Raw genomic sequence first — 10,637 nt, 5'->3', positions numbered from 1 at the left:
AAGACTCCCGGGTTCAAGTGATTCTCCTGCCTCAGCATCCTGAGTAGCTGGGATTAACGGAGCGCGCCACGATGCCCGGCTAATTTTTGTATTTTTAGCAGAGACGGGTTTTCGCCATGTTGGCCAGGCTGGTTTCGAACTCCTGACCTCAAGTGATTCACCCGCCTCTGCCTCTCAAAGTGCTGAGATTACAGGCGTGAGCCACCGCGCCCGGCCGATAGATACTTTTTTTTTGACCTCAGTTCCACAATACTGATAGGTTTTATTCCCATATTTATCCTAAATTTCCAGTCTTACCATATATTAATACTGTGTCCACATTACTGTAATTTTAGGAAGAAAACATCTTGTGCAAAATGACCCTTTTAGAAAGGTATAGTCCCTCTCCGCCAATTTTGTTTTTCTTAAACATTCAACAAATCCAAGAATCTCCCCTGCGTGACTTAGTTTGAACTTAGTTTCAACAGGCCCACGGCCAACGTAGAAAAATCTTGCAGCGCCCGGGTTTGGGCTCAGCCGGAGTCGGGAGAGGCGCTTGCACCTCCCAACTGGGTGAAAACTGGAACCCTTCCGAGTCCACGAACCCAAGCCCCATCTCTTCCCAGAGCGCGCGCGCCCTCTGGCGCCTGAGCCGACTACTGGACGCGGTGGAGGCGTGGGATTCGGAGGCCCCCACCCCCAGTTCTGCGCTGGAGGCTCCAGGAGCCGCGAGGTCATCTGGTCTCAAATAACCTCAGGCGCCCCTGTGCAGGCCTCCCTAAACTCCTCGAGCTGCGCTCCCCACTCGTGCCACATCCCTCGTTCCGTCGGTATTGCTCCGGGAAGGGCACAGTTGGCGTTAGAAGCGTGGTGGCCTCACTTGCCAGAGAGGGTCCTGGTTTTGCGCCTTTTTCCGTGGCCCGGGAGGCTTGCCAGGCGCTCGCAGCAGCGAGCCGGGTGCTTGCATCTCAGAGAGCAGCAGAGCTCCTTTCCCTGGCCCCGTACCCGAGTGCAAGGGGACCTAGCCCCGGGAAGGGGAAGAACTTGTAATCGCTTGCAGGGGGACAATGTCGACTTTTGAACCTCTAACCACTAAGCAAACAACCCATGTGCTCTTGCTCCACTGTCCAAACAGGGTTTATTGACAGGCGTTTCACGGCAACGCATAGCAACCACAGCGGCTAGGGGGCGGGCGTGTGGGCGCGGCCGGGGCGCGGGGAGACCTGCGGGGCACCGGGGCTCAGACTGGCCCTGATCCGGGACCCCTCGCCCAGCGGACCCGGACAAGACTTCCTCCTCTGCCCGGCACCCCCAACCCCGCGCCCCACACTCCTGCCTCTGGTTTCGAGGCCAGGCGCCCGCGGGCCGGGCCACCGGAGTCGGTTTCCCAATCCTGGAGCTGTATAAGCCACCCGGAAGGGCCGCGGAATTGGAGAGGTGCTGCAGAGGGTCTGTACCTCTTGCTGTCTCCCGGCTCTGCTCATCCTCCCCAATTGCCCTTAAGGCGCCTCCGTGGGTGCGCTGATTAGGCTCTCGGATGTTGGTGGGAAGATCGAAACGAAGGGCTAAGCGCCCCTCGCCCAGGTCCTGCCCGGAACGCTCAGCTCGGTGGCCTGCAGGATCAAAAATCTCAAAGACTGCACCCCGGTCCCCAGTGGATCGGCCAGATAACAAGCAACTGTCACTAAAAAGCTCATTTTCTATTGGGTCTTGAAATCTTGTTTGTGGGGTGATTGGGTGGGAAGTGGGGCGCGGTCCGGGATAAGGAAACTGCGAGGACAGAAGAAAGTGGAGGTAGAAAGGGCTCACAGAAATGCCCAGTGGTTTACAGAAGACTAAATTCATGGAAGTGCTGTCTTGGGAAAGTAGGGGAAATTTTTTAAAAAATTTAATGCTCACGTTTAACTAGCTGGGTTGTGGGGTGTCCTTAGGAGGGAGTCGCTACAGAAGGGAACTGCCTGCTGTTTGCAAAAAAAACCTCCATGTGGATTTGGTGAGATGCTATGCGGGGGCCCTCTCACCCCACCCCTATAATTTCTGGCTGCTGGGAAGCAGCTGGCCATTCAGATGTGCATTTTGCCCAAAGGCACCCCCAGGAGAGCCACGCATTCCAAGGCTGGGCTCAGGCTTGGGGGCAGGGAAGGTCTCAGAACCTGCTCTTTCAGGCTTCTGATGCTCTGGGGGAAAATGAGCCTGTCTAGATAATCTCCACTCCCTCTCCGAATTTTCCAAATCAGCTTGCAAGCAGAGAAGATATTTCATTTCTTTAAAAAATAGTTGCAGACAAAATCTGAAGATAAATACAGAATCTGAAATCTGGAAAGCTCATTTATCTCTTTTTCTTTTTAGAAAAAATTCAGCTGTGTTCAAATACTCCCCACTTCCCTTCACCATATCACTTCTTCCCCCCTGGATCCAGAAGGCTTTGAAAACTCTGGCTTGGATGTTACACAGACCAACAACCCAAACAGCAGCAACAACAACACAAACCCCCCAACCCCCTTCTTCATCAGCCCCAAGATTGTGAAAATGACAGGAAGTCCAGGCTGGCTCTGGCATTTATAGCACTGACATACATTCAGCCCAGAGAAGCTCTGGTGACAGGCTCTCTAAACAAGTCCCTGTTTGGGCCCCCTGGTCAGGCCTGGAGTCCAATAACCACCCCTCATACCACACCCTGTGCATACACCAGCCAAGCCTTTCCTGGTCTGGGAAGGGAAGAGAAAAAAGATGCAGGCCACCTGGGGGTTCTGCAGTCTTTGGTCAGTCCAGCTTTCTATCTTAGCTGCCTTTTTGGCTTCTGCAGTGTAAACCTTGCCTGCCCAGAGGCAGGAGGCCCAGCTGGACCTCCCAGGGGCATGAGCAGGGGCAGCAGCCATCTTGGCCTCAAACTTGCTGTTCCCCTAAGTCCCTCTCTCCCCTCAGCTCTAGCCAGAGGTGCAGCCTGCAGCTCTAGGAAGAGAAGAGCTGGGGAGGAGGCTGAAGGCCTTGTTGGTGTGGTCAGTCCAGGCAATGCTTCTGCCAGTACCGAATGAAGCCCAGTGGCAGCTCTCTGTCTCCTCAGTGGCAGAGCCGGATGGGAAAAAGTAAAAATCTGGGAGAGTATATTTCTTGAGGCCCCAAATCCCACTTGTCTTACTCCCGACTCCCATTTTTCCTCTGAGAGCCAGGAGTGTAGGTCTACGGCTGTGGGTGGGAGGGGAGGGGTCTCTCCTGAGGAGTCTTGCGGAGTCCACGCTCCTCATGGCTCAGCCTGGAATTGCTCTGCTGCTGCAGACCCCTGTGGGTCACTGGGTGACTGTGGGGTTTAGCACCCCCCCAGTTGGCCCCAGAACCCCTGGAACAGAGCCAGGCACTGAGGCTTGCAGGGAAGACACCGGACTCAAGGGCTCCTGGACACTTCTCAGAGGACCTGGCTGAGGCTGGGAAGGCTGTGGTGGCAGCGGAGGCGGCTGCGGCGGCTGCTGCTGCTGTTGCTGCTGCAACTTCTTCTTGTTGATTTTCCTTTCCTTCGCTCTGCGGTTCTGAAACCAAATTTTAACCTAGAAATGGAAAGGTGGAGAAAAGCACATGGTGGTGAAGATGCCAGGGAAAAAAGGAATAGTACCCAGCAGTATCATCAACATCTTCCGCTCCAACTACAGAACTCCAAGTCCTTCTAGAAGCTTTCCTTGGGTGTCCCCATAACAGCCCAGCCCTGGATCTGTTCTCAGGCCCAATTCAGCCTCATGGGGAAGAGTCTTCCTCCCTCCTTGCTCCCTGGGTTTGTTTTCAAAGCAACTTTTATCTACACATTTACTGGAAAAGTTTAAAGTCTCAAAACCAAGGAAAACAGAAACTGCAAGGCCCTTTCTACACAGCAAAGGGAGGCCAGTGCTGGGTGGTGTACTTCAAATGGCAACCTTTGACCCCTCAAGGCTAAACTAAAATGTAATTTTCCTCACCTTAGAGCTGAAAATGAGATTTAATTGTGTGGCTTCCTGGCTGTGAAGTTGGCCTGTTTTTCTAGATGATATAAATAAAATGTTCATGAACCAACTCTTGTCCCTCTAGTTTTTATGAGAGACTGAGTATTTTATTTAGTTTATTTTCTTAGGTACAGTTCTAGAAACAAAGAGAATAGGTCTTTAATATGTCTTTATAGACCCAAATGGAATTCTGGATTAAACTAATACCCCTGGCTTTTTTTCACACTTCCTATATCCCTCAAAAGAGAGAGAGGAAAAAAATCAACAATATCAAAAAAAGAGGACTAAAGGTAGAAGGGGACCTTTAAAAAAGTACTCCAGGGCCAGGCACAGTGGCTCACACCTGTAATCTCAGCACTTTGGGAGGCCGAGGCAGGTGGATCACCTGAGGCCGGGAGTTGGAGACCAGCCTGACCAACATGGAGAAACCCCATCTCTACTAAAAATACAAAATTAACCAGGTGTGGTGGTGCACGCCTGTAATCCCAGCTACTTGGGAGGCTGAGGCAGGAGAATTGCTTGAACCCGGGAGACAGAGGTTGCAGTGAGCCAAGATCACGCCATTGAACTTCAGCCTGGGCAACAAGAGCAAAACTACATCTTGGGGGGGAAAAAAAGTACTCTAGGCCAGGCATGGTGGTTCACACTTGTAATCTCAGTACTTTAGGAGGTCAAGACAGGAGGATCACTTGGAGTTTGAGACCAACCTGGGTAAGACAGTGAGATCATCTCTGCAAAAAATTTAAACATTAGCCAGTCATGGTGGCTCGAGCCTATAGTCCAAGCTACTCAGGTGACTGAGGCAGGAGGATCCCTTCAGCTCAGGAAGTCAGGGCTACATCAGCTATGATTGTACCACTACACTCCAGTCTGGACCACAAAGCAAGACCCCATCTCTATTTTTTAAAAAAAAGTGCTCCAAAGACGAATGCTTGCATCCTCCTGCTTCGGTCTCTCCACAGATTTAGATGGCCCCTGCAGCCAGATTTTCTAACTCTCGTGGTCCTCTCCCAGGCAGTGGCCCACCTGGAGGGAGCTAGGTGGTCCCCACCTGCCTCTCAGAGAGCCCCAGCGTGGCAGCCAGCTCGGCTTTCCTCCGGATGGTGATGTAGCGGCTGTAGTGAAACTCCTTCTCCAGCTCCAACCGCTGGTGGTCCGTGTACACCACTCGGTATTTGTCTTTCGTCCTGGTTTTCACTGTGGAGGAAGGAGAAGTGAGGGCTGAGAACTGCAAGGCAGCCCATCAGTCATGGGTAATGACAAACCTCCCTAACCCAGGGACATTTCTCTTCCTCCACCACCCCGGGGGGCCCGGGTTTGGCTGGTTCCTGCCAAGTCTGACAAGACCCCCCAGAGGGTCCTGTGGGGGGAGGGTGTGAGGCTAGTGGAGGCAACTAAACTAACCTTGGTATTAAGTGGTTTTTAAAAATTAAGAAAAGTGGAAACCTAATTCACACAGAAGATAACCACCCTTTCAGTAAACCAAATACAGTACTGACACATATTTGACACCAACGGAAAGGGGACAGGGTGAAGTGGCCAGGATCCTGGAAACATCTGGATTTCCAGGTCTAACAGAGATGGAAGCCCACCGGTAAAACAGCTGTCATTGTGGGCACATGTTGTAGAGGAGGTGTAGGGGTTACTACTTTGCTTTACTACAAGTGGAAAGCAGGGTACAGGAGCTGACAAGTCGCCAGAATCATCCCCCAGACACACCAGGCCCATCTGGTGGAATTCTGAGCTGGGCTCTGGCGGAGGGAACAGGCAGAAAACCCCTCCGGCTAGGGACACTTTATACCTGCCCAAACCAGGTTTGGCGTTTGGTACTTTTTCTTTTTTGACCCTCCATTTATTCCTGCTGCAAACTCGACCAGAGTCATCCTGACCAGTGATCTACGCTCATTGGATTGAGTCAACATATTAAATCTTAGATTGATTGTTTTACTGAAGGACCTTGACAAATAGTGTCCACAATGTTGGAGCAGGCCCGAGCCTGGCATCTCCACCAGGTCTGTCTTGGCTCAGCCCTTGGCAGAGCCCTGGCCAGAAGCTGTTCTCTCTGGCTCCGTCCCACTTTTGGGTCTTCTTGCAGCTGAACAGGTTCAATCTCCCAGTGCCCAGTCCCACAGAAAGATCTGAAGGGCCTGGGAGTTGCCTGGAGGTGTTTAATGTCCCGCAGGCTGACTTTGTTCAGGTAAAACCCTTTGCAAACCACAACAAAAGCGTCCTGGGAAGATACAGGCCTGATCAGAGGGAGCTCCCCCGAGCCGCTGAAAGGGGAACACAGCCGCAAACAATGCAGGACAAGGCGATCTTATCAAAGAAAAGCCCTTTCAATGCCTTAATAACAACCACATTCTGTTTGAATTACCACTACTGAGCAAATGGCGGCCCCGGCTTTCATCCCCCTCCCCACCAGGCGTATTAACATAAACACGGCCCTGCAGGCGCATTTGAATGGCCCGACCCCGCGCCTGCCATGAAAGTAAAGGGAACTAACGCGACTTTCTCGGCGGTGGACGCTCGGACACGCGTGACCGCCTCAAACCCACTCCAGGCTGCCATTGGTACTCGCCCCTTTTTACAGATGAGGAAATGGAGAATCAGACCAGGTCACGCAGATAGCATCAGGCGGGGTTGGCACCGGAGCCTGACTGGAGCCACAGAGGACTCCCCCGGAGCTGGGGCTCAGGGCAGTTCCCTCAGCCGAACACCCCAGGAGGGAGACTCGCCTGGAAGTACCTCGGAGCGACCCTTGCTCGGGTGCTGCCCCTTCAGTGTCCCGGACGGGACGGGCAACGCGATGAGCAGACCCTGTGCGCTCTTCGGCCCGCGCCCCACACCCCCTGGGAACCTAGGAGCGGGGCTGTGGAGGGGTGGGATAAGAGGGACTTGTCAGAATTCATTATTGACTGCGAAAGTCACCACCCTCTTTCCGGGCCCTAAAAGAGACAATGGCAGGGCTGGGAAGGTGTATATCAAAGCAGGCCGGGCCGCGTCCCCCCATCCACCCCTTGACAGATGACGCTCCGCAGAGGAGCCTGGCTCCGGCCGGCGGGCTGCGGCCACCCCACATTAACATCACAAGGGCACCCGGCGCCGACTGCGGCCTTGCCACCTCGGCGCGGGACTTCACATCTGCTGACCTCGCGGCCTGGGCTCTGGCGGCTTCCCTCCCGCCCCCTTCCCGGCCCTCACCCCGCGGCCACTCTCCCGGGACACGCAGAAGTCTTCCTTAGGGCATGCGCGACCTCCGCCACCGCTCCCCAGACATGTGCTGTAGAAAGTGGGTCTTTGGGAGCCAGGATCTGGGAGCCCCTGCCAGGAGGAAGGCGCCTCCTCTTGGAGAAGGGACCAAACCGAAGCTCTGCAGCCCACCCGAGGCTGATCTGTGGCCTTCTCCCCGGACGGCCGCATTCCCACCAGGACTCTCCCTAGCATGTGCACAGTGACGCAGAAACCAATGCCCAGAGGCACCCCCAAAGGGCGCTTTGATTCATACTAGCTGTAATTGGCTATAAACTTCTGCAAAGTGCCCATAACCAGCGTGCCTGCCCAATTGGGGCAGCAAGGAGCGAAGCAAGAAAAGCGGAAGCGCTGAGGACTGTGGAAAGACTTCACGAAATAAAGGGGGTCAACTAGGACTCTGCCCACCGCACTTCCTTGCCACCTCTAGGCACACTTGAACACCAGAAGGGGCAGACCTGGAGTCAATGAGCCCCACAGTCCGGCAAATCTAGGATCTTTTTCAGATGCACACACACACTCACAGACATCCCTGACGCCCTTTAAAGGAAGCTGTGAGAGAAATGACCCCTACCTGGAGCGGCGGCTTAATTCCCACCAGGGTTTCCTCCCCGTCTCCCTGCTCTCTCCGCAGACGACTGCCCCTCGGTTTCTTGCCCCTAGCCCTCCAGCTTTTGCTTGAAATGACCCCTTCACAGGCCAGAGGTTCAGAGACGGGGAGCGCCCCTGTCGCCTTAGCAGCTGGAGCCAGCACCTTCTTCCCAGCGACAGCAGCTCTACTTGGTCTGTCTGCTCGCTGTACCTTGAATTGGCCCGAATGGCCAAACACTGTCCCACGCACAGCCTAGCCGTCCCCCGACATCCCCCCCACCCCCCTCCAGTTCAGTTCTCTTATTAGATGGCTCAGACGGGGAAAGAGAGAGCGGAAAGAAATGGCCTAGATCTAGCCCAAGAAGGTTCGAGCCTCCCTCTCTCCTCGGCGGCCAGGAGCCAGGCAAGGCATGCATGCGGCAGCAAGTGGGGGAGGACGTGATTCTGCCCGCGTCCAGCAGTGCTCACGCCGACATTCCCTAGAGCTTCCCGAAGGTGTCCTGGGGTTGCGAATGAGGAGCTATTGAAAAGAGGACGCCTGAACACGGTGTTGTGAGACTCATAATATTCATTCCCAGGCTCAGTAGGTCAGAGAAGCCCCGAGGGGCCAGAGGCCCCCGAATTTGTCCCCGGACCGTGTCCCTCCTGGCGCGGAGCTCCCAGACAGCCCGGGACTACCCTGTGCGTAACTGACTGGCGGACGCGCAGCAGCCAGTGGTTCGGCCGGCGCCTTCCCAAGCGCGGTCCGGCAGGGCGCAGCCTCGGCTTACCTTGGCTGCCGAGGGACTGCTGCGTCGGCTTCCGCATCCACTCGCACAGGTTCCGCCGCTGGCCGCCGGGGGACAGCTGCTCGGCAGCAGCGGTGGCGGCGGGCCCAGGAGGGACGGGGTTGAGCGTTTGCAGCAACCCAGAAGCGCAGGAAGGCGCGGCGGCCGGGTGGTGCGGGTGGTGATGAGCGTGGTGGTGCGGGTGGTAGTCAGCGGGGCTGCTGTAGCCCATGGTGGCGGCCGGGGAGCCCCCGTTGAGGCCGTGAGCCACGGCGTTGGCGGCGGCCGCGGCGCCTCCGGGCGCGTAGCCATTCCAGTCCTCCCGGAGTGGGGCGCCGTACGCTGCCGGCCAAGACGGCCCTGGGGACTGCGCGCTGTCCAAGTTCGCTGCAGCTGCAGCCGCGGCCGCCACGTGGTAACCGCCGTAGTCCGGGTATTGCGGGGGGCTGACGAAGTTCTGCGGCGTCAGGTTGAGGCCGCCAGAGTGGCGTACGGAGCTAGGGTACATGCTCACGTCCTTGTCCAGAAGGTAGCTCACGTACATGGTGGCGAGGGCCCGGGAGCAGACTTCACCATGCTGCCTGGGGACGGACGCTGGAGGCTGCCAGGCGGCACGAAGGGAAAGGGGCGAGGGGGCTCGAGGAGCGGCGGGTGGCTGCGCCCCAGCCTGCGGTGCTCCGCTGGCTCCTCGCGGCGCTTCTGCCTCCGAGGCGGTCCCTCCCTCTGACCTGCCTCCTCCCTCCCTCTCTTTCTTCCTTCTTTCCTCCCACCTCCTTCCCACTAGGTTGCAGAGGCGGGGAAGACCCGCCACAGGCTGGCGTGCGGAGCCCCAGGCCGGCGGCCTTCGTGATTAACGAGTGTTTACAAGACTCTATTAGTAATGACACAGACACCAATGGTTGGAGACGTCGAGGCGCAGCGCGCACTCAACGCACAACCCCCTGAAACATAATTTGCATTTTAAAAGATAAAGGGGGGGGAGATTCGAGAGAGGGCAGCGACCTGATCACAGCTAAATATTCAAACCTTTATTGTTAAGAGCTTCCTCCTTCCAACCTGGTGCACTTTAACCTCCAATCACAGGTTCAAAGAATGAAATCAAGAGACTTACAAAAGACAGGGGAAGAGAAAAGGCTATCTTGGTGGGAATCTGAGCTTGGAGACAGGAGCAGTGGTTGTTTATGCATTTTCAGGGAAGGGGGCGGTCAAGAAACTCCTTCTGTCCCAAAGAGAAAAGAAAAGAGAAGCCATTGCTTTGATGAGAACGTTTCTGACCAACCTGGTAGGTGACAAGCAGAGAGCCCTAAGAGATGGGCCATTCTTCCCGCCCTGTGCTCCTGGCCCGGACGACTGCAGCCCTAAACAACTGTCACCTCCAATCAGTTATTTTCTTGACCAAGGAAATTACTCGCCCTCTGTACAAGATAAATTATGATCCTAGATTCAGGCTGCATCTCTGACTTCATCTTACGTTTGAAATTTGATTTAAAGTGATTTATTGATAAACGTTTACATTCGAGAATCAAAAGTTTTAAACTACAAAAGTAATGGGCATGTGGTAGAAGTTAGGCTAGTGGTTATTGGCGTGCATAACTGGAGGCGAACTAGGGGATCGTTGGTAACGCTGTTTCTTAGGCTGCTGGTTACATGGAGTGTCAGTTTATGAAAATTCATTGAGCTACACTTGTATGTTTCTTATACTTGAATAAGTGGTTAACAATGAAGGAAAAGAGAATTTCTGCTAATACTTACTTGGGTATTTATGTGTCTTACATCATACCTATATCTTTAAAACTATTTGTCCTTTACAACGTGAAACACTCTCCGAAGAAATTTATTTTTCATCTTCAGGAGATCACAAAGCAACTCAGGGCCGTTATTAACGATTGTTAATGAAAAGCTCTGAGTTGAGAAAGGATCTTTCTCGGTTTGGGAAGCGCTGCGGCCAAGGGGCCTAGGGCTGGAAGCGGCCGCCTTGGGGACCGGAGCCGCGCAGCCGGGGATCAGGAGCTACCCCGACAGGAGCGCGGAGGCGGCGAGATTCGGCTCGCGCGCGCGCCCAGCTCGGTTTCAGCAACCGCGT

The 10,637-nt window shown here is 54.8% G+C and overlaps 2 protein-coding genes across 2 annotated transcripts; both read right to left on the bottom strand.

The window, feature by feature from the left end:
* Positions 1-1,068: 1,068 nt before the first annotated feature.
* On the bottom strand, positions 1,069-1,891 carry LOC108512949 (uncharacterized). The gene has a single exon (XM_017848526.1). The coding sequence runs from the start codon at positions 1,822-1,824 to the stop codon at positions 1,072-1,074; it is 753 nt and encodes a 250-aa protein (XP_017704015.1). The 5' UTR covers positions 1,825-1,891; the 3' UTR covers positions 1,069-1,071.
* CDX2 (caudal type homeobox 2) lies at positions 1,099-9,459 on the bottom strand. The gene is made up of 3 exons (XM_017848525.1): positions 8,558-9,459; positions 4,999-5,144; positions 1,099-3,521 (listed from the first exon to the last, which is right to left on the bottom strand). Exons 1-3 carry the CDS (start codon positions 9,096-9,098, stop codon positions 3,267-3,269), a joined length of 942 nt encoding a protein of 313 aa, XP_017704014.1. The 5' UTR covers positions 9,099-9,459; the 3' UTR covers positions 1,099-3,266.
* Positions 9,460-10,637: the final 1,178 nt, after the last annotated feature.

This window comes from Rhinopithecus bieti, unplaced genomic scaffold (assembly GCF_001698545.2).
Source record: "Rhinopithecus bieti isolate Rb0 unplaced genomic scaffold, ASM169854v2 scaffold_28547, whole genome shotgun sequence".
NCBI classification, from domain to species: Eukaryota; Metazoa; Chordata; class Mammalia; order Primates; family Cercopithecidae; genus Rhinopithecus; species Rhinopithecus bieti.
This window is presented reverse-complemented; position numbering and strand designations above follow the sequence as displayed.

What these genes read in the sequence shown, in the direction of transcription:
- LOC108512949 (XM_017848526.1), bottom strand. Translation starts at nt 1,824, where the DNA reads ATGAATTTAGTCTTCTGTAAACCACTGGGCATTTCTGTGAGCCCTTTC.
- CDX2 (XM_017848525.1), bottom strand. Translation starts at nt 9,098, where the DNA reads ATGTACGTGAGCTACCTTCTGGACAAGGACGTGAGCATGTACCCTAGC. An exon ending in GCAGTCCCTCGGCAGCCAAG is followed by an intron (nt 5,145 to 8,557) that starts GTAAGCCGAGGC and finishes CTTCCTCCACAG; the next exon opens with TGAAAACCAGGACGAAAGAC. An exon ending in TGGGGCTCTCTGAGAGGCAG is followed by an intron (nt 3,522 to 4,998) that starts GTGGGGACCACC and finishes TTCCATTTCTAG; the next exon opens with GTTAAAATTTGGTTTCAGAA.